Source organism: Oculina patagonica, chromosome 3 (assembly GCF_052425735.1).
Source record: "Oculina patagonica isolate OP01 chromosome 3, crgOcupat, whole genome shotgun sequence".
NCBI classification, from domain to species: domain Eukaryota; kingdom Metazoa; phylum Cnidaria; class Anthozoa; order Scleractinia; family Oculinidae; genus Oculina; species Oculina patagonica.
The window spans coordinates 18,554,647-18,574,612 of record NC_135760.1 but is presented as its reverse complement, the minus strand read 5'-3'; the positions used below and the strand labels follow the sequence as shown (position 1 = coordinate 18,574,612).

Genomic DNA, 19,966 nt, shown 5'->3' with positions numbered 1-19,966 from the left:
AGTGAAACAAAGTCTTTCGGTTCTGCATCTCCTGGCTTCTTAAATGAACCCAGATCCCTAAAAGTGTTCATTCTTTTTTCTTGCCCGACCGACCGACCCACCATCACAAGAGACAGGGCAATAAGAAACAAAACATTTCATTGGGATGGCCTAAGATGATTGATGGCAGCAAAAAGCATATTAAACCTTTGGTTGAGGATTGAATTTCAGAGTTCGCATTTCACTGAAAACCACAATAATATTCTGTGCGTAATTTTGTTATGGATAGCACACGTTTTTGAAACTGTATTTTTAACACTTTTAATAGGTGTTAGAACATCCATCTGGAAGTGGGGCGGTTTTTATCTTGGAACATCTTGAATTGAAAAGCTTACGAAAATATCAATCGCAACTGGGGGCAGACCTTGGAAGGTACAGCACATTACATTCAAGTTGAAATATAAACAATTATCAGCAAAATTGAGGTAACCGCTGCCAATTAAGTGGTGTGTGACAGATGCAAACTGAAGACCTGCACAGTTGCAAAGAACATAATGTGTGTAGTTCTATAAAGTATATTTATCCCACGGAAGGGATAAAAAATTCTATGAGAACCTCCCACCCCTCTGGATATTCCAATTAAACTCCATACATTTTTTTAATTTGTTGGTCTTCGAGACCCCCCTCCCTCCCCCAGGAATTTTCAATTCCTTCTGTGGGGGGGAGTATGGACATTTTCTGGAACTACACAATATTGAATAAGTTTAACCATAAAGGCTGTTTTACACTAGCAATGAAGTCAGTGTCAGAGTTGTGATTGGAGTCGCAAGAGCAGTAACGACCTGGTAATTAAAAGTTAAAAATCAGAGTTGTAAGCAAAGTCATAAGCTTTAGAGAATCGAAGTTGGGAGAATCAAAATCTTTCTATTTTTCCCATTCCCCTTATGACTTCATACCTCATGATCCAGTGAAAAGTTTATCAGAGTTGCAAGCAGAAAAGGAAGAGCAATCCAATCACAATTTACTAGTTCTCGCACCTTCTGAGTGCTCCCTTTCTGCTTGAGACTCTGACAATCTAGTTTTCATTAGATCATATAAGCAACAGAGTCATAAATGTAATAGGAACTCTCCTTGCGACTTCATCAGTTCAATTTTCACTAGCCCTCTGATTAAATTGGCTCTGACTCAGACTCCATCGTATCCCTGGACCTGGTGAAAACCAGCCTTAACAGGCTAACTGGAATAAGTACTATTTAGGCTGCGCTAACCGAAGTGCCATTCCGGCTACAGTAAATGGATTGAAATTCTGCAATTCTATAAGCGTGCATTTGTTGCACACCGCTGCCAAAAGTAGTAAAATACTGGGACCCAACCAATTTCAGGATTGGTTTATGTTTTGCATTGTGTTAATGTTCCAGAAAATATCCATACCCCTTAAGCTCCCAAGGAAGGTTTTTTGGTTGGAAATTCCAGTTAAGCTGGAGCCATATCTGATGACATTTAAGACTGGTATCAGGTCGTGTATAAGGACACGGATGAAAAATTTTGGCTTTTGTTACCCCCACCCCCTCGGAATTTCCAATGATCTTCTGTGGAGTGGGTATGGATATTTTCTGGAACTGCACATTTGAAAAGTTGAGTACATGGTGCTGAATTCTTTTAAACCAATTATAGAGTGGTGCATAGCAAAGGTACATTTTAGTGGGTTACTTTTAATAGCACTGAAGAGAAAACTGCTCTGTGAAATTTCAGTCCAACAGTAGCAAAGGGGAGGGAGGGGGGAGTTTTTTTGGTAACCTGCACTGACATCAATCTCTCTGACACATCATGCAGGCTACATCTGGATAACATTAACAAATTAAACAAGGCAACATCAGAGATCAACAAGATTGGAAAGGGACAAGAAACTGTTGCCGTTGAGCAATTTGGTTTCCCCACCACAACCTGCTGTGGCTATATCGCACAGAACAATGAATGGCAAGATGATTGGGTGGTAAGTGTAGAATGCAATAATTACTTTTACTGGTAATTAAGTAGCATTCCATTACTATCCTAATTCAAATCCTGTCATCTGATTGGCTGGGCACTCGTACACTATAAAAAAAGAAAATCACTGTTACTTGAATTTAAAATGTCTGTTGAATGAACTGATTGGCCTGCCTGCAGTGTAGGCGTTTCCTACAGCCATGCAAGGGCTAGCAAACGAGAAGATTCCTGGCCATGTTGGATGGGGGCTCCAGCTCCCTGGGACACGCTTTCTTCTCTAACCAATCCTCTGCAGAGTATGAGTCCAAGATGGTGCCTGCCTGATCAAAATGTGTTCGCTTTCTAAAAATTTTAGAAAGCGAACACATTTTGAACACATTTTGCAGCAGTATTATACTGCTGCATTGCAGGCTATGAACTGATAAGCATGTATAATTACAGCCAAAAGCTTCAAATGAAAATTAAGTGTGTGCACAATTTTCACTAAAGCGTGAAGTTTAATACTTGTTCATATGTAGAGAAATGATTAGTGGAAATCTTTATTTGAAGTAAAATGAGCTAGAATTTTAAACAATTAGATTATTTTCTCTCGATTTTTATGAGGTGATAGTTAAGATGCAGCTGGAGCGCAAATCAATTATCACCTAGAAATCTTGAGCTTGTTATCTAATTGTTGATTGTGTTGTATTTGGAGAGAAACAAGCAACTACATGTAACATGGTTCTCACCATGAACTCACCCACTCTAAGCAATTGCCACGAAATAAAGCCCCCCTTCCCCCTCCCCCCCCCCCATCCACTTGCTCAGCAGGCATGTAAATTTTAGTTTTCACTTGTACCTTCCTATTTCTTGGCATCACTCAGACTCGTTGAATACTGAGGCTAATTTCACTTGCCCACTGGGCCACCATAATTATATTTTTACTTGCCCAGGAGCGAAACTTATTTCCCTTGGCAATCGGACCGACCTCTAAGACGGACACCTGGTGTTGTTCCCGTCCTTGCTGTTTTTCAGTCATTTTACAGTTTATTATATAAACTAGAGTGAAATACCAGGATTTCTCTGGCTGAGAAAAATCATATCTTCACACATGAGAATAACATGTTATCTTCACATGTGAAGATATCGATTTCGAAACATTTTCTGACAAGCTTTCCCTGTTTCGATGCTGAATGACTCGACCGTTCGACCTTTGGACAACATTTTGGAAATCTTGGGAAATCTTCGGAAAATGGTCAAAAATCTTCGGAAAATCGCCAAAAACATTCTAATTAGGAGGTTTATATAATAAACAGAATATTACATGGTTGCTTGCGCTCACTCGTGGGATATCGATTTGAACACTCGAAGATAAATTTCATATGTCCGCGCAACCATGTAATATCCTCTATATCTTAACTCCCCATAAGGCAGACACCTCTCAAAGACCGACAGTTGGAGCCGGTCCCGATGGTGTCCGTCTTAGAGAGAGTCGACTGTAGTGTGGTGAGTTAACTCAAGTCTCTTAATCTTTCTTTTAGACGTTTTATACCAGATGTCGCTTGCAATATCAAATGAACCTAATTGAAAATGAGGTAAGGAGCTCTAAGCTAATGACATCCCATACCTTCTTACAGCTCTCTAGATGTACCTTAGTTTAAAGAAATGTTTATAAATAAGAGTTAGCCACTTTGCTCTTTGGTGATCCAGAGTCAAAAATCAAGAAACTAAATAATGGGCATGAAAATAACTGTATGCACGTGTTTATACAACTCTCTCTTCTTACACATGGTGATGACAAAAGTATGGTGATTCAGAAGCTAGATCCCTTTGGTCAAGACTAAAGTTGAAAATTCCAGAGTTTTTTCATGGTGTTGATATAAAACCCTCCCTTCTCCATGGAGATCTTTGGAGTGGAAATGTAGCAGAAATGGATGATGGTCCAGGTTGGTCAGATAATTTTACATTGTAGAAAGCCTTACTCTAACTAATTACTCTAACCTTTGACAAGCCGAAAGCTTTGAAACCCTAAAACCTTTAATTTGAAACCCCGAAACCTTTGAAACCCAGAAACCTTTGAAACCCTGAAACCTCTAAAACCCTGGAACCTTTGAAGCCCCCGAAACCTTTTAAACCCTAAAAGCTTTGAAACCCAAAAACCTTTAATTTGAAACCCCGAAACCTTTGAAACCCAGAAACCTTTGAAACCCTGAAACCTCTAAAACCTTGGAACCTTTGTAGCTCCCGAAACCTTTTAAACCCTAAAAGCTTTGAAACCCTGAAACCTTTGAAACCCAGAAACCTTTGAAACCCTGAAACCTCTAAAACCCTGGAACCTTTGAATTTTCAAACGAGCACAAGATGAAACTTAATCCTTCTAAATGCAACGAAATGTTTATCAATTTTATGAGTAACCATAATTTTGTAATTAATCCTATTACTTGGAAATAACGTAATCGAACGAACCTCAACATACAAACTCCTTGGAGTTTACATCAGCAGCGACTTAAAATGGGACTACCACATAGACTATATTGTTAAAAAAGCGAACAAAAGACTCTTTTCTCTAAGGATACTAAAGCAATGCGGTGCCACGCCGGTAGCATTAGCCAAAGTATTTGTTACAATAGTGCGTCCTATTTTAGAATATGCCGCCCCTGTCTGGCAGAACATTCCTGACTTTTTAGATAATAACATTGAGAGAGTCCAGAAGAGAGCCATGTTTATTATTTGTCCTTCCCTCGACTACAACGAGGCATTACGGCTGCTCGGCCTCACTTCATTGAGAGAACGGCGCCAACATCTTTGCCGGCAGTATGTCTGTAAACTTCAAGATGTAAATAGCCCTCTTCATTTTCTTTTGCCTCGACGTGAGGAGATTGTACATAACTACGACTTAAGATCCGGCACAAGTCGAAGCACCATCAAACCTCGCAGAACGAAGCGTTCTCAGGCCTTCGTCACTTTTCGATATTACACCTCGAAGTAGCTTGTTTATAATAGAACCTTTTATTGTATATATATTGTAATTTTTATATTTATAGTTTATATTTATACCTTAGCTTGTTTTTTTTACTCTGTAATTCAGTTGTTAATACTGCAATGAGTGTCTATTAAACCCGAAACCTATGCAACCCCGAAACCTTTGAAACTCAGAAACCTTCGAAACCCTGAAACCTTTGACACCGATACCCTGAAACCCTTGAACCCTAAAACCTTTAAATCCTGGAACCTATGAAACCCTAAAACCTTAAAAAGCTTTGAAACCCCAAAAGCTCTGAATCCTTAAACCTTTGAAACCTTTAAACCTTTGGAACCCAGAAACCTTTGAAACCCTGTATCTAGATCGCATGGATGTCTCTGTATCGTTTGGATGTCTCGGGATCGTATGGATGGCTCTGGATCGTATGGTCTTCTCTGGATCGTATGGTGTCTCTGGATCGTATGGATGTCTGTCGATCGTATGGTCATCTCTGGATCGTATGGATGTCTCTGGATCGTATGGATGTCTCTGGATCGTATTGATGTCTCTAGATCGTATGGATGTCTGTCAATCGTATGGTCATCTCTGGATCGTATGGATGTCTAGATCGTATGGATGTCTCTGGATCGCACGGATGTCTCTGGATCGTATGGCTGGCTCTGGATCGTATGAAAGTCTCTGGATCGTTATGATCTCTCTGGATCGTATGGATGACTCTGGATCGTATGATGTCTCTGGATCGTTATGATCTCTCTGGATCGTATGGATGTCTCTGGATCGTATTGATGTCTCTGGATCTTATGGATGTCTCTGGATCGTATGGATGTCTCCTGATCGTATTGCTGTTTCTGGATCTTATGGATTTCTCTGGATCGTACAGTCTTCTCTGGATCATTTGGATGTCTCTGGATCGTACGGATGTCTCTGGATCGTTTGGATGGCTCTGGATCGTATGGACGTCTCTGGATCGTATGGCTGTCTCTGGATCGTATGGATGTCTCTGGATCGTATGGACTTCTCTGGATCGTTTACATGTCTCTGGATCGTATGGATGTCTTTGGATCGTATGGATGTCTCTGGATCGTTTGGATGTCTCTGGATCGTATGGACGTCTCTGGATCGTATGACTGTCTCTGGATCATATGGTCTTCTCTGGATCGTATGGATGTCCCTGGATCGTATGGCTGGCTCTGGATCGTATGGATGTCTCTGGAGCGTATGGCTGTTTCTGGATTTCTCTGGATTGTACGGTCTTCTCTTGATCATATGAATGTCTCTGGATCATATGGCTGTCTCTGGATCGTATGGTTTGTCTGAATCGTATGGACGTCTCCGGTTCGTATCAATGTCTGGATCGTTACTACTGCATTTTGATATTCAGTTTGATATTCAATTTTTACAATAGACCATTCAATTATTATTACAATGTTGAAATGGTGGCAGAGTTTATAAAGGAATTGTCGGGTTTCAGGGTTTCAAAGGACATCCATACGATCCTGAGACATCCAAACGATCCAGAAACATCCATTTTAATTTTAATTTAAATGAAAATTTAATTTTAATTTAATTTTAAATTAAAATTTAATTTTAATTTTAATTTTAATTTTAATGTAATTTAAATTGTAATTTAATTTTTATTTTTATTCTTTAATTTTTATTTTTTAATTTTGATTGAAATTTAATTTAATTTAATTCTTATTTCATTTTAATTTAATTTAATTTAATTTAATTTAATTTTAATTTAATTTTTATTTTAATTTAATTTTTATTTAATTTTTATTTAATTTTAATTTAATTTTAATTTAATTTAATTTAATTTAATTTTAATTTAATTTTTATTTTAATTTAATTTTTATTTAATTTGAATTTAATTGTAATTTAATTTTAATTTAATTGTAATTTTTTAATTCTTATTTAAATTTTATTTAATTTTAATTTTAATTTTAATTTAGTTTTAAATTAATTTAATTAATTTAAATTTAATTTTAATTTAATTTAATTTGAAGTTGCTCCAAAAATAAAAAAATTGCTTCTGACAAGAAAAGTTGCTCGAAAGTTGCTCCGAAAAACTCCAAACCTTCGAAACCCTGAAACCTTTGACACCGATACCCTGAAACCCTTGAACCCTAAAACCTTTAAATCCTGGAACCTATGAAACCCTAAAACCTTAAAAAGCTTTGAAACCCCAAAAGCTCTGAACCCTTAAACCTTTGAAACCTTTAAACCTTTGGAACCCAGAAACCTTTGAAACCCTGTATCTAGATCGCATGGATGTCTCTGTATCGTTTGGATGTCTCGGGATCGTATGGATGGCTCTGGATCATATGGTCTTCTCTGGATCGTATGGTGTCTCTGGATCGTATGGATGTCTGTCGATCGTATAGTCATCTCTGGATCGTATGGATGTCTCTGGATCGTATGGATGTCTCTGGATCGTATTGATGTCTCTAGATCGTATGGATGTCTGTCGATCGTATGGTCATCTCTGGATCGTATGGATGTCTAGATCGTATGGATGTCTCTGGATCGTACGGATGTCTCTGGATCGTATGGCTGGCTCTGGATCGTATGAAAGTCTCTGGATCGTTATGATCTCTCTGGATCGTATGGATGTCTCTGGATCGTATTGATGTCTCTGGATCTTATGGATGTCTCTGGACCGTATGGATGTCTCCTGATCGTATTGCTGTTTCTGGATCTTATGGATTTCTCTGGATCGTACAGTCTTCTCTGGAGCATTTGGATGTCTCTGGATCGTACGGATGTCTCTGGATCGTTTGGATGTCTCTGGATCGTATGGACGTCTCTGGACCGTATGGCTGTCTCTGGATCGTATGGATGTCTCTGGATCGTATGGACTTCTCTGGATCGTTTAAATGTCTCTGGATCGTATGGATGTCTTTGGATCGTATGGATGTCTCTGGATCGTATGGATGTCTCTGGATCATTATGATGTCTCTGGATCGATTGATGTCTCTGGATCGTATGACTGTCTCTGGATCATATGGTCTTCTCTGGATCGTATGGATGTCTCTGGATCGTATGGACTTCTCGGGATCGTATGGATGTCTCTGGATCGTATGGATTTCTCTGGATTGTATGGATGTCTCTGGATCGTATGGACTTCTCTGAATAGTTTGGATATCCCTGGATCGTATGGATGTCTCTGGATCGTATGACTGTCTCTGGATCATATGGTCTTCTCTGGATCGTATGGATGTCCCTGGATCGTATGGCTGGCTCTGGATCGTATGGGTCTCTGGAGCGTATGGCTGTTTCTGGATTTCTCTGGATTGTACGGTCTTCTCTTGATCATATGAATGTCTCTGGATCATATGGCTGTCTCTGGATCGTATGGTTTGTCTGAATTGTATGGACGTCTCCGGTTCGTATCAATGTCTGGATCGTTACTACTGCATTTTGATATTCAGTTTGATATTCAATTTTTACAATAGACCATTCAATTATTATTACAATGTTGAAATGGTGGCAGAGTTTATAAAGGAATTGTCGGGTTTCAGGGTTTCAAAGGACATCCATACGATCCTGAGACATCCAAACGATCCAGAAACATCCATTTAAATTTTAATTTTAATTTAAATTAAAATTTAATTTTAAATTAAAATTTAATTTTAATTTTAATTTTAATTTTAATGTAATTTAAATTTTTATTTAATTTTAATATAATTTTAATTTTTATTCTTTAATTTTTATTTTTTAATTTTGATTGAAATTTAATTTAATTTAATTCTTATTTAATTTTAATTTAATTTTAATTTTAATTTAATTTAATTTAATTTAATTTAATTTTAATTTAATTTTTATTTTAAGGCCTGGCGCACGCTACTGGTGATCAGTGCTGTAAATTTGACTTTAAAATGCTGTAGTTAAGCTGTCCAAATTGAGATTTTGTTAACATTTGAACACAACTTTAAAGTGTCAAAGAAATTTCTTCTGGAAGACTTATTTTCTTTTTAAAGTGTATCTTGACGAAAAATGATTAAAAAAACACTGTTGAAAACGGCTTTTTTTTGACATGGCGCGTAACATTTACGGTCTAACATAGGCACATTTAGGATTTCTCGACTTAAATAAGGAATACAGTAATAAAACTTCATAGAGAGAATCTTTAACCTATGTACATTCTGAATCTTGAAAAAAAGCTCACCTTATAAAAAGCTGAGGACCTTTTTTTCACCTGATCACTTTTGCGACCCACAAGATGATGTATTCGTTTTTTAAAACTGGCTTGTTCTTTCTATCCACTTATCTTTGTGTTTCAAAAACACCATATCTCTAATTGACATAAAATCAGCTTTTTGTCAGTCATAGCTTTGCCGAGATTATACAATCCCTTTTCAAAATAATACTAGATTTTCGATGTTAGACCATCGTTTCCTAACTACAAAAACGCTCTTTTCCGTGCTAAAACCGTGCCTAAACTGTGCATAAACTGTGCCCAAACTGTGCCTAAAGTGTGCATAAACTGTGCCCAAACCGTGCTTAAACCGTGCATAAACTGTGCCTAAACTGTATCAGAATCGTGCCTAGACTGTGCCTGAACTGTACCAAAATCTAAATCGTGCAAGAGAAAATTTCTCAACAAGAGTTCTGGCCCGAAATCAAATTTCAGTTGTCAAGACAAGGTAAGGCTTGTATTTACATTGTGTAACGTTAAAGTAAATTTCTATAATAAAATGAAAAGTGATCAGATAAGAAAACTACATAGAAAGAAGTCAAAAGATACAAATCAATTGCTTACCTTAGAGTTTATTTATTTACTAAAGATCTACAACTTGCAATTGCGGGTAGATGTCCCCATCCTTCACCGAAAAAAAGAAAGCTCACTACGAAAGGATGAAAGATTACTTTCTTTGTAACTGGTTGTTTTATGCAGCCAAAAGTTGTACGTTAAGTGAAGGGTCAAACCGTCTGAAGTCAAATTGAAGCGCAAATATCGAGCGATACTTGATCGTTTTTAAATGTTGTAAAAACTGATGAGTTATGCTTGTTCTATTGAAATAAATGTTGTTGCCATCAGAAGTCTCAAAGTCTCAACTAAAAAGCTTGCATAAATCATGAACCAAAGGAAAACAGGGCGATATCCCTCTCTAGGGGTATCAAATGGTCTTTGCGAGCATTTGCGAGCATGCGAGCACTGCGTTTTTCTTTGCGAGCACGAGCATTGACAAAAATTAGCCTTGCGAGCAACGAGCACTTTTCAAAAACCTACCTTCACTAAAAACCGAGCATGCGAGCACTTGTAAAATTGTGCGAGCACGAGCAAACGAGCACCCACTAAAATTTTGCGAGCATTTGCGAGCATTGCGAGCACTGCGACATTTTGAGGGACCATTCATGACCCCTCTCTCTGCTTCAACAGAATGAACCACACCAGCCGGACTTTTCTTCTCAAGGATTATACTTTCAACCGTGAGAACCAAAGCTTCTGATTGGCCAGTCTGTAATTGCATTAAAGTTAAGTCAACAAAGTCTGTCAACACAGACACTTCGTCTAGGGCTTGTCTAGCTAGCATGCAAATGTAGTTCTACGATTTCGTTGTTGTGTAAAACAAGTTTTCCAGTTAAATGTACAATTATGTAACAGAAATTGTGATGGTAGTTCAATGCTGTTAACGAGGTAAAAAGCCATCAGCTGATATCAAGTTTTAATGGTCTGGAAAATGGAAATCACCAAGTACCTATCCTGTTGGCTTGTATATTCAGTACAAGCTGCTTGTCACGCAATGAAATATTTGCTAGCAAGATCATGAATTGAAGCAATCGTGAGTCTGATAGCACGTACAAACATTCTTATTTTTTGCCACTTTCACAACCTGTTTTAAGGTGTTAGGAAAAATTTTCATTCAGTTAAAAAGAAGAAAAATCGAAACGCATTCTTAACGCTATCGTCTTCGACATTTTATCAATTAAAATGCGCTGAGAAAATCTTTAAGTTCGTTATTGTAGTACATTCACAATGCATTGAAATCTGGCAAAAATTAGACTTTCAATAAAGTCCTGTGAGGTCGACTTGTGGCAAGTCTGGCAAAAAATGTGCATACTCTGTGCCTACAGTGTTCCCAAATCGTGCCAGAACCGTGCCTAAATCGTGCCTGAACCGTGCCTAAATCGTGCCTGAACCGTGCGTAAGTTGTGCATGAACTGTGCCTAAACTGTGCCCAAGCTGTGCCTAAATTGTTTTTATGCACACAAACCGTGCAATTCGCCGAAGCACGAATATCGTGCTGTTACGGTCGTGTACACCAGTAGCGTGCGCCAGGCCTTAATTTAATTTTTATTTAATTTTTATTTAATTTTAATTTAATTTTAATTTAATTTAATTTAATTTAATTTTAATTTAATTTTTATTTTAATTTAATTTTTATTTAATTTGAATTTAATTGTAATTTAATTTTAATTTAATTGTAATTTTTTAATTCTGATTTAAATTTAATTTAATTTTAATTTTAATTTTAATTTAATTTAGTTTTAAATTAATTTTAAGTTGCTCCAAAAATAAAAAAATTGCTTCTGACAAGAAAAGTTGCTCGAAAGTTGCTCCAAAAAACTCCAAACCTTCGAAACCCTGAAACCTTTGACACCGATACCCTGAAACCCTTGAACCCTAAAACCTTTAAATCCTGGAACCTATGAAACCCTAAAACCTTAAAAAGCTTTGAAACCCCAAAAGCTCTGAACCCTTAAACCTTTGAAACCTTTAAACCTTTGGAACCCAGAAACCTTTGAAACCCTGTAACTAGATCGCATGGATGTCTCTGTATCGTTTGGATGTCTCGGGATCGTATGGATGGCTCTGGATCGTATGGTCTTCTCTGGATCGTATGGTGTCTCTGGATCGTATGGATGTCTGTCGATCGTATGGTCATCTCTGGATCGTATGGATGTCTCTGGATCGTATGGATGTCTCTGGATCGTATTGATGTCTCTAGATCGTATGGATGTCTGTCGATCGTATGGTCATCTCTGGATCATATGGATGTCTAGATCGTATGGATGTCTCTGGAAAGTACGGATGTCTCTGGATCGTATCGCTGGCTCTGGATCGTATGAAAGTCTCTGGATCGTTATGATCTCTCTGGATCGTATGGATGTCTCTGGATCGTACGGATGTCTCTGGATCGTATGGCTGGCTCTGGATCGTATGAAAGTCTCTGGATCGTTATGATCTCTCTGGATCGTATGGATGTCTCTGGATCGTACGGATGTCTCTGGATCGTATCGCTGGCTCTGGATCGTATGAAAGTCTCTGGATCGTTATGATCTCTCTGGATCGTATGGATGTCTCTGGATCGTATTGATGTCTCTGGATCTTATGGATGTCTCTGGATCGTATGGATGTCTCCTGATCGTATTGCTGTTTCTGGATCTTATGGATTTCTCTGGATCGTACAGTCTTCTCTGGATCATTTGGATGTCTCTGGATCGTTTGGATGTCTCTGGATCGTATGGACGTCTCTGGATCGTATGGCTGTCTCTGGATCGTATGGATGTCTCTGGATCGTATGGACTTCTCTGGATCGTTTACATGTCTCTGGATCGTTTACATGTCTTTGGATCATATGGATGTCTCTGGATCGTATGGATGTCTCTGGATCATTATGATGTCTCTGGATCGATTGATTTCTCTGGATCGTATGACTGTCTCTGGATCATACACCACTTTCATAATGGCGGCCAATTTATTTATTCTTTTATATGTATGTTAATTAGCCCTACTGGCCTCGTCAGCATGTGAAAAATTCAAAAGAATTTTTACTCTAAAACGAGGCCAGTAGGGCTAATTAACATACATATAAAAGAATAAATAAATTGGCCGCCATTATGAAAGTGGTGTATATGGTCTTCTCTGGATCGTATGGATGTCTCTGGATCGTATGGACTTCTCGGGATCGTATGGATGTCTCTGGATCGTATGGATGTCTCTGGATCGTATTGATGTCTCTAGATCGTATGGATGTCTGTCGATCGTATGGTCATCTCTGGATCGTATGGATGTCTAGATCGTATGGATGTCTCTGGATCGTACGGATGTCTCTGGATCGTATGGCTGGCTCTGGATCGTATGAAAGTCTCTGGATCGTTATGATCTCTCTGGATCGTATTGATGTCTCTGGATCTTATGGATGTCTCTGGATCGTATGGATGTCTCCTGATCGTATTGCTGTTTCTGGATCTTATGGATTTCTCTGGATCGTACAGTCTTCTCTGGATCATTTGGATGTCTCTGGATCGTATGGATGTCTCTGGATCGTTTGGATGTCTCTGGATCGTATGGCTGGCTCTGGATCGTACGGATGTCTCTGGATCGTATGGACGTCTCTGGATCGTATGGCTGTCTCTGGATCGTATGGATGTCTCTGGATCGTATGGACTTCTCTGGATCGTTTACATGTCTCTGGATCGTTTACATGTCTTTGGATCGTATGGATGTCTCTGGATCGTATGGATGTCTCTGGATCATTATGATGTCTCTGGATCGATTGATGTCTCTGGATCGTATGACTGTCTCTGGATCATACACCACTTTCATAATGGCGGCCAATTTATTTATTCTTTTATATGTATGTTAATTAGCCCTACTGGCCTCGTCAGCATGTGAAAAATTCAAAAGAATTTTTACTCTAAAACGAGGCCAGTAGGGCTAATTACAGTGCGAATACTCGAACCGGGACAGTTTGAACAAAGTTAACCAATCGCAGCGATAATTGATAACAATGGATGGCGACCTTTTTCGTTAGCGGACCAATGACGTTTAAGAATTGAAACAATAAGTTTACGACAAAATTTGAAAACTCAGCAACGTTGCAAATAGATGCGGACCTCTCAGGAAACCCTTCTTTCTTTTGATTGGTTAGTTTCGATCCTAAATTTTTAAGAACATCTGAAGGTTCTTACGGTGGTCTTCGAGCTTTAATTTCGAGTTACATCTAAATTGTTAGGGCTTAAAAATAATTTTCCGCCTTGATCAAGTTCGGTCTTGTGACGAAAATATAGATGAGGCGTTAGCATATAAATTCGAATAAAACAAACCTTTATTGACCTTCACTTTTACAACATTATATGGCTCTAACCAAACTCTGCGTTGTGAAAATCGACTAAACTGCAACGCCTTCTAATAATTTTCGCAGTAAGCCTTTTCGCTCTACTTATGCTGGGCTTACATAGTTTCTCAATTTCGAAATGTTCAACAACAGCTCCGACCATTTTTAATCGTGGAGGTGTTGCTCACCTTCTGGGCATAGACGAATTGTTCAAATCATAATCCCTCAAAACGTTTCGAACAAAGTGCCGGCTACTCTTGACCTCAGTCGCGATTAACTGTTGATTCATTCCGGTGTGTTGCAGGTCTAAAACCCGCTCTCGTAACAACTGCGAAGGTCGGCGATCATTGTCATATATTCCCCCTTCACGATTCAATCTGAGTTGAATATTTTTGACAAAAGCCATTTTACGGAATATTTTTGCACTCGAAATGAAAACTTTTTTACCGTTTCGAAACAAAACTAAAAATCATTTCAAATTTGGGATCGAAACTAACCAATCAAAAGAAAGAAGGGTTTCCTGAGAGGTCCGCATCAATTTGCAGCGTTGCTGAGTTTTCAAATTTTGTTGTAAACTTATTGTTTTAATTCTTAAACGTCATTGGTCCGCTAACGAAAAAAGGTCGCCATCCATTGTTATCAATTATCGCTGCGATTGGTTAACTTTGTTCAAACTGTCCCGGTTCGAGTATTCGCACTGTAACATACATATAAAAGAATAAATAAATTGGCCGCCATTATGAAAGTGGTGTATATGGTCTTCTCTGGATCGTATGGATGTCTCTGGATCGTATGGACTTCTCGGGATCGTATGGATGTCTCTGGATCGTATGGATTTCTCTGGATTGTATGGATGTCTCTGGATCGTATGGACTTCTCTGAATGGTTTGGATATCCCTGGATCGTATGGATGTCTCTGGATCGTTTGGATGTCTCTGGTTCGTATGGATGTCTCTGGATCGAATGGCTGGCTCTGGATCGTATGGATGTCTCTGGAGCGTATGGCTGTTTCTGGATTTCTCTGGATTGTACGGTCTTCTCTTGATCATATGAATGTCTCTGGATCATATGGCTGTCTCTGGATCGTATGGTTTTGTCTGAATCGTATGGACGTCTCCGGTTCGTATCAATGTCTGGATCGTTACTACTGCATTTTGATATTCAGTTTGATATTCAAATTTTACAATAGACCATTCAATTATTATTACAATGTTGAAATGGTGGCAGAGTTTATAAAGGAATTGTCGGGTTTCAGGGTTTCAAAGGACATCCATACGATCCTGAGACATCCAAACGATCCAGAAACATCCATTTTAATTTTAATTTAAATTAAAATTTAATTTTAAATTAAAATTTAATTTTAATTTTAATTTTAATGTAATTTAAATTTTAATTTAATTTTTATTTAATTTTTATTTTTATTCTTTAATTTTTATTATTCTTTAATTTTTATTTTTTAATTTTGATTGAAATTTAATTTAATTCTTATTTAATTTTAATTTAATTTTCATTTTTTAATTCTGATTTAGATTAAATTTAATTTAATTTTAATTTTAATTTAATTTAGTTTTAAATTAATTTAATTTAATTTTAATTTTTGTTTTTATTTTAATTGAATTTTTATTTAATTGTAATTTTAATTTTTTAATTCTGATTTAAATTTAACTTAATTTTAATTTCAATTTTAATTTTAATCTTAATTTTTATTGTAATTTAATTGTAATTTAATTGTAACTTTAATTTTTTAATTCTGATTTAAATTAAATTTAATTTAATTTTAATTTTAATTTAATTTAGTTTTAAATTAATTTAATTTAATTTTAATTTAATTTAATTTTAATTTTTGTTTTAATTTAATTTTAATTTTAATTTAATTTAGTTTAAATTTAATTTTATTTTATTTTAATTAATTTTTATTTTTATTTTTTTTTAAATTTTATTTAATTTAATTTTAATTTTAATTTAATTTAATTTTAAATTAATTTAATTTCATTTCATTTTAATTTAATTTAATTTTAATTTTTGTTTTACTTTTATTTTATTTTAATTTTAATTTTAATTTTAATTTTAAATTAATTTAATTTTAATTTTAATTTTAATTTTAATTTTAATTTTAATTTAATTTAATTTTAAATTAATTTAATTTAATTTCATTTTAATTTAATTTAATTTTAATTTTTGTTTTAATTTTATTTTATTTTATTTTATTTAATTTTTATTTTTCTTTTTATTTTAATTGAATTTTTATTTCATTGTATTTTTTTTAATTCTGATTTAAATTTAATTTAATTTTAATTTAATTTAATTTTAATTTTAATTTTAATTTTAATTTAATTTTAATTTAATTTAATTTGATTTAATTTTAATTTAACTTTTATTTTAATTTAATTTTTATTTAATTTGAATTTAAATTTAATTTTAATTTTTTAATTCTGATTTAAATTTAAATGTAATTTTAATTTTAATTTTAATTTTATTTTAATTTAGTTTTAAATTAATTTAATTTAATTTTAATTTAATTTTAATTTAATTTAATTTTAAGTTGCTCCAAAAATAAAAAAATTGCTTCTGACAAGAAAAGTTGCTCGAAAGTTGCTCCAAAAAACTCCAAACCTTCGAAACCCTAAAACCTTTGACACCGATACCCTGAAACCCTTGAACCCTAAAACCTTTAAATCCTGGAACCTATGAAACCCTAAAACCTTAAAAAGCTTTGAAACCCCAAAAGCTCTGAACCCTTAAACCTTTGAAACCTTTAAACCTTTGGAACCCAGAAACCTTTGAAACCCTGTATCTAGATCGCATGGATGTCTCTGTATCGTTTGGATGTCTCGGGATCGTATGGATGGCTCTGGATCGTATGGTCTTCTCTGGATCGTATGGTGTCTCTGGATCGTATGGATGTCTGTCGATCGTATGGTCATCTCTGGATCGTATGGATGTCTCTGGATCGTATGGATGTCTCTGGATCGTATTGATGTCTCTAGATCGTATGGATGTCTGTCGATCGTATGGTCATCTCTGGATCGTATGGATGTCTAGATCGTATGGATGTCTCTGGATCGTACGGATGTCTCTGGATCGTATGGCTGGCTCTGGATCGTATGAAAGTCTCTGGATCGTTATGATCTCTCTGGATCGTATTGATGTCTCTGGATCTTATGGATGTCTCTGGATCGTATGGATGTCTCCTGATCGTATTGCTGTTTCTGGATCTTATGGATTTCTCTGGATCGTACAGTCTTCTCTGGATCATTTGGATGTCTCTAGATCGTACGGATGTCTCTGGATCGTTTGGATGTCTCTGGATCGTATGGCTGGCTCTGGATCGTACGGATGTCTCTGGATCGTATGGACGTCTCTGGATCGTATGGCTGTCTCTGGATCGTATGTATGTGTCTGGATCGTATGGACTTCTCTGGATCGTTTACATGTCTCTGGATCGTTTACATGTCTTTGGATCGTATGGATGTCTCTGGATCGTATGGATGTCTCTGGATCATTATGATGTCTCTGGATCGATTGATGTCTCTGGATCGTATGACTGTCTGGATCATATGGTCTTCTCTGGATCGTATGGATGTCTCTGGATCGTATGGATTTCTCTGGATCGTATGGATTTCTCTGGATCGTATGGATTTCTCTGGATCGTATGGATGTCTCTGGATCGTATGGATGTCTCTGGATCGTATGGATTTCTCTGGATTGTATGGATGTCTCTGGATCGTATGGACTTCTCTGAATAGTTTGGATATCCCTGGATCGTATGGATGTTTCTGGATCGTTTGGATGTCTCTGGTTCGTATGGATGTCTCTGGATCGTATGGCTGGCTCTGGATCGTATGGATGTCTCTGGAGCGTATGGCTGTTTCTGGATTTCTCTGGATTGTACGGTCTTCTCTTGATCATATGAATGTCTCTGGATCATATGGCTGTCTCTGGATCGTATGGTTTTGTCTGAATTGTATGGACGTCTCCGGTTCGTATCAATGTCTGGATCGTTACTACTGCATTTTGATATTCAGTTTGATATTCAATTTTTACAATAGACCATTCAATTATTATTACAATGTTGAAATGGTGGCAGAGTTTATAAAGGAATTGTCGGGTTTCAGTGTTTCAAAGGACATCCATACGATCCTGAGACATCCAAACGATCCAGAAACATCCATTTTAATTTTAATTTAAATTAAAATTTAATTTTAATTTTAATTTTAATTTTAATTTTAATGTAATTTAAATTTTAATTTAATTTTAATTTAATTTTTATTTTTATTCTTTAATTTTAATTTTTTAATTTTGATTGAAATTTAATTTAATTTAATTCTTATTTAATTTTAATTTAATTTTAATTTTAATTTTAATTTTAATTTTAATTTTAACTTAATTTAATTTAATTTTAATTTAATTTAATTTTAATTTAATTTAATTTAATTTTAATTTAATTTTTATTTTAATTTAATTTTTTTTAATTTTAATTTAATTGTAATTTAATTGTAATTTAATTGTAATTTTAATTTTTTAATTCTGATTTAGATTAAATTTAATTTAATTTTAATTTTAATTTTAATTTAATTTAGTTTTAAATTAATTTAATTTAATTTAATTTTAATTTAATTTAATTTTAATTTTTGTTTTAATTTAATTTTAATTTTAATTTAATTTAGTTTAAATTTAATTTTATTTTATTTATTTAATTTTTATTATTATTTTAATTGAATTTTTATTTAATTGTAATTGTAATTTTTTAATTCTGATTTAAATTTAACTTAATTTTAATTTTAATTTTAATTTTAATTTTTATTTTAATTTAATTTTTATTTAATTTAAATTTAATTGTAATTTAATTGTAATTTTAATTTTTTAATTCTGATTTAAATTAAATTTAATTTAATTTTAATTTTAATTTAATTTTGTTTTAAATTAATTTAATTTTAATTTAATTTAATTTTAACTTTTGTTTTAATTTAATTTTAATTTTAATTTAATTTAGTTTAAATTTAATTTTAATTGATTTTATTTAATTTTTATTTTTATTTTTATTTAAATTTTATTTAAGTTAATTTTAATTTTAATTTAATTTAATTTAATTTAATTTAATTTTAATTTAATTTAATTTTAAGTTGCTCCAAAAATAAAAAAATTGCTTCTGACAAGAAAAGTTGCTCGAAAGTTGCTCCAAAAAACTCCAAAACGCTGCTTCTAGATCTAGTCACGAGAATTTCAATAAATTTATGCTAATTTCCCTTTGAGAGTAAAATTTCAAACCACTTTTATGCAATTTTACAGAAAAAGAAGTACCTTAAAGGGGAAAAGTTTTTAAATAACAAGGATTTCTTTAACTGAGAAAAATCGTGAAGATATCCATGACGTCATGTTTACTGACGAGTTTTGTTTCGAAAGTCTTCGGCAAACTTCGTAAATCTTCGGAAACGTTTGTGTTTTTTTTTTTTTTTTTTTTTTTTTTTTTTTTAATAGTTTATTGCAAACAAAAAAGAAAAAAAAACAGCTACATACATGTACAATGTGTCTGAGCTTTAAGAGTGAGTCCGCACGAGAACCATGCAGGCGAGTCTACAGCGCATCTCACCGATTTCCCTCAAATTTGGCACACTTGTGTAACTTCACTAGTACATTAACCATGTGCAATATTTTGGTTCAATTGTTTATTGTTTTGGAGAAATGTCAATCAAACTGTCAGACAGTGGAAAGTACTTAAATTTGACCTAAAAATATTCACCATGTTTGATCCCCTGCTACATGCTAAATATAAAAAGAAATGATACGAAACTTTTACATAAGACAAATCAAGTCCCGAACAATAGAAAAACGTTCAGTAAACTTGTGTCATTTGCTGCGTTTGGCTGAAAGCAAAATTCCAAATCTCCTTATTCAATTCGTATCAAAAAAGTGGGGTTTCAAAAGTCGTTGTTTGTAGACATGCGGCGTTTCTTCAATCGAATTTGAAAGTATC

The 19,966-nt window shown here is 34.8% G+C and overlaps 1 protein-coding gene across 1 annotated transcript in view; it reads left to right on the top strand.

Moving 5' to 3' along the window:
• LOC144645403 (ketosamine-3-kinase-like) overlaps positions 1–19,966 on the top strand; it is a 36,010-nt gene that overhangs the window by 1,328 nt on the left and 14,716 nt on the right. Inside the window, 4 exon segments of the mRNA XM_078504976.1 lie at positions 308–411; positions 1,813–1,972; positions 3,486–3,539; positions 3,749–3,890. Coding sequence (XP_078361102.1) covers positions 308–411; positions 1,813–1,972; positions 3,486–3,539; positions 3,749–3,890 — 460 coding nt within the window.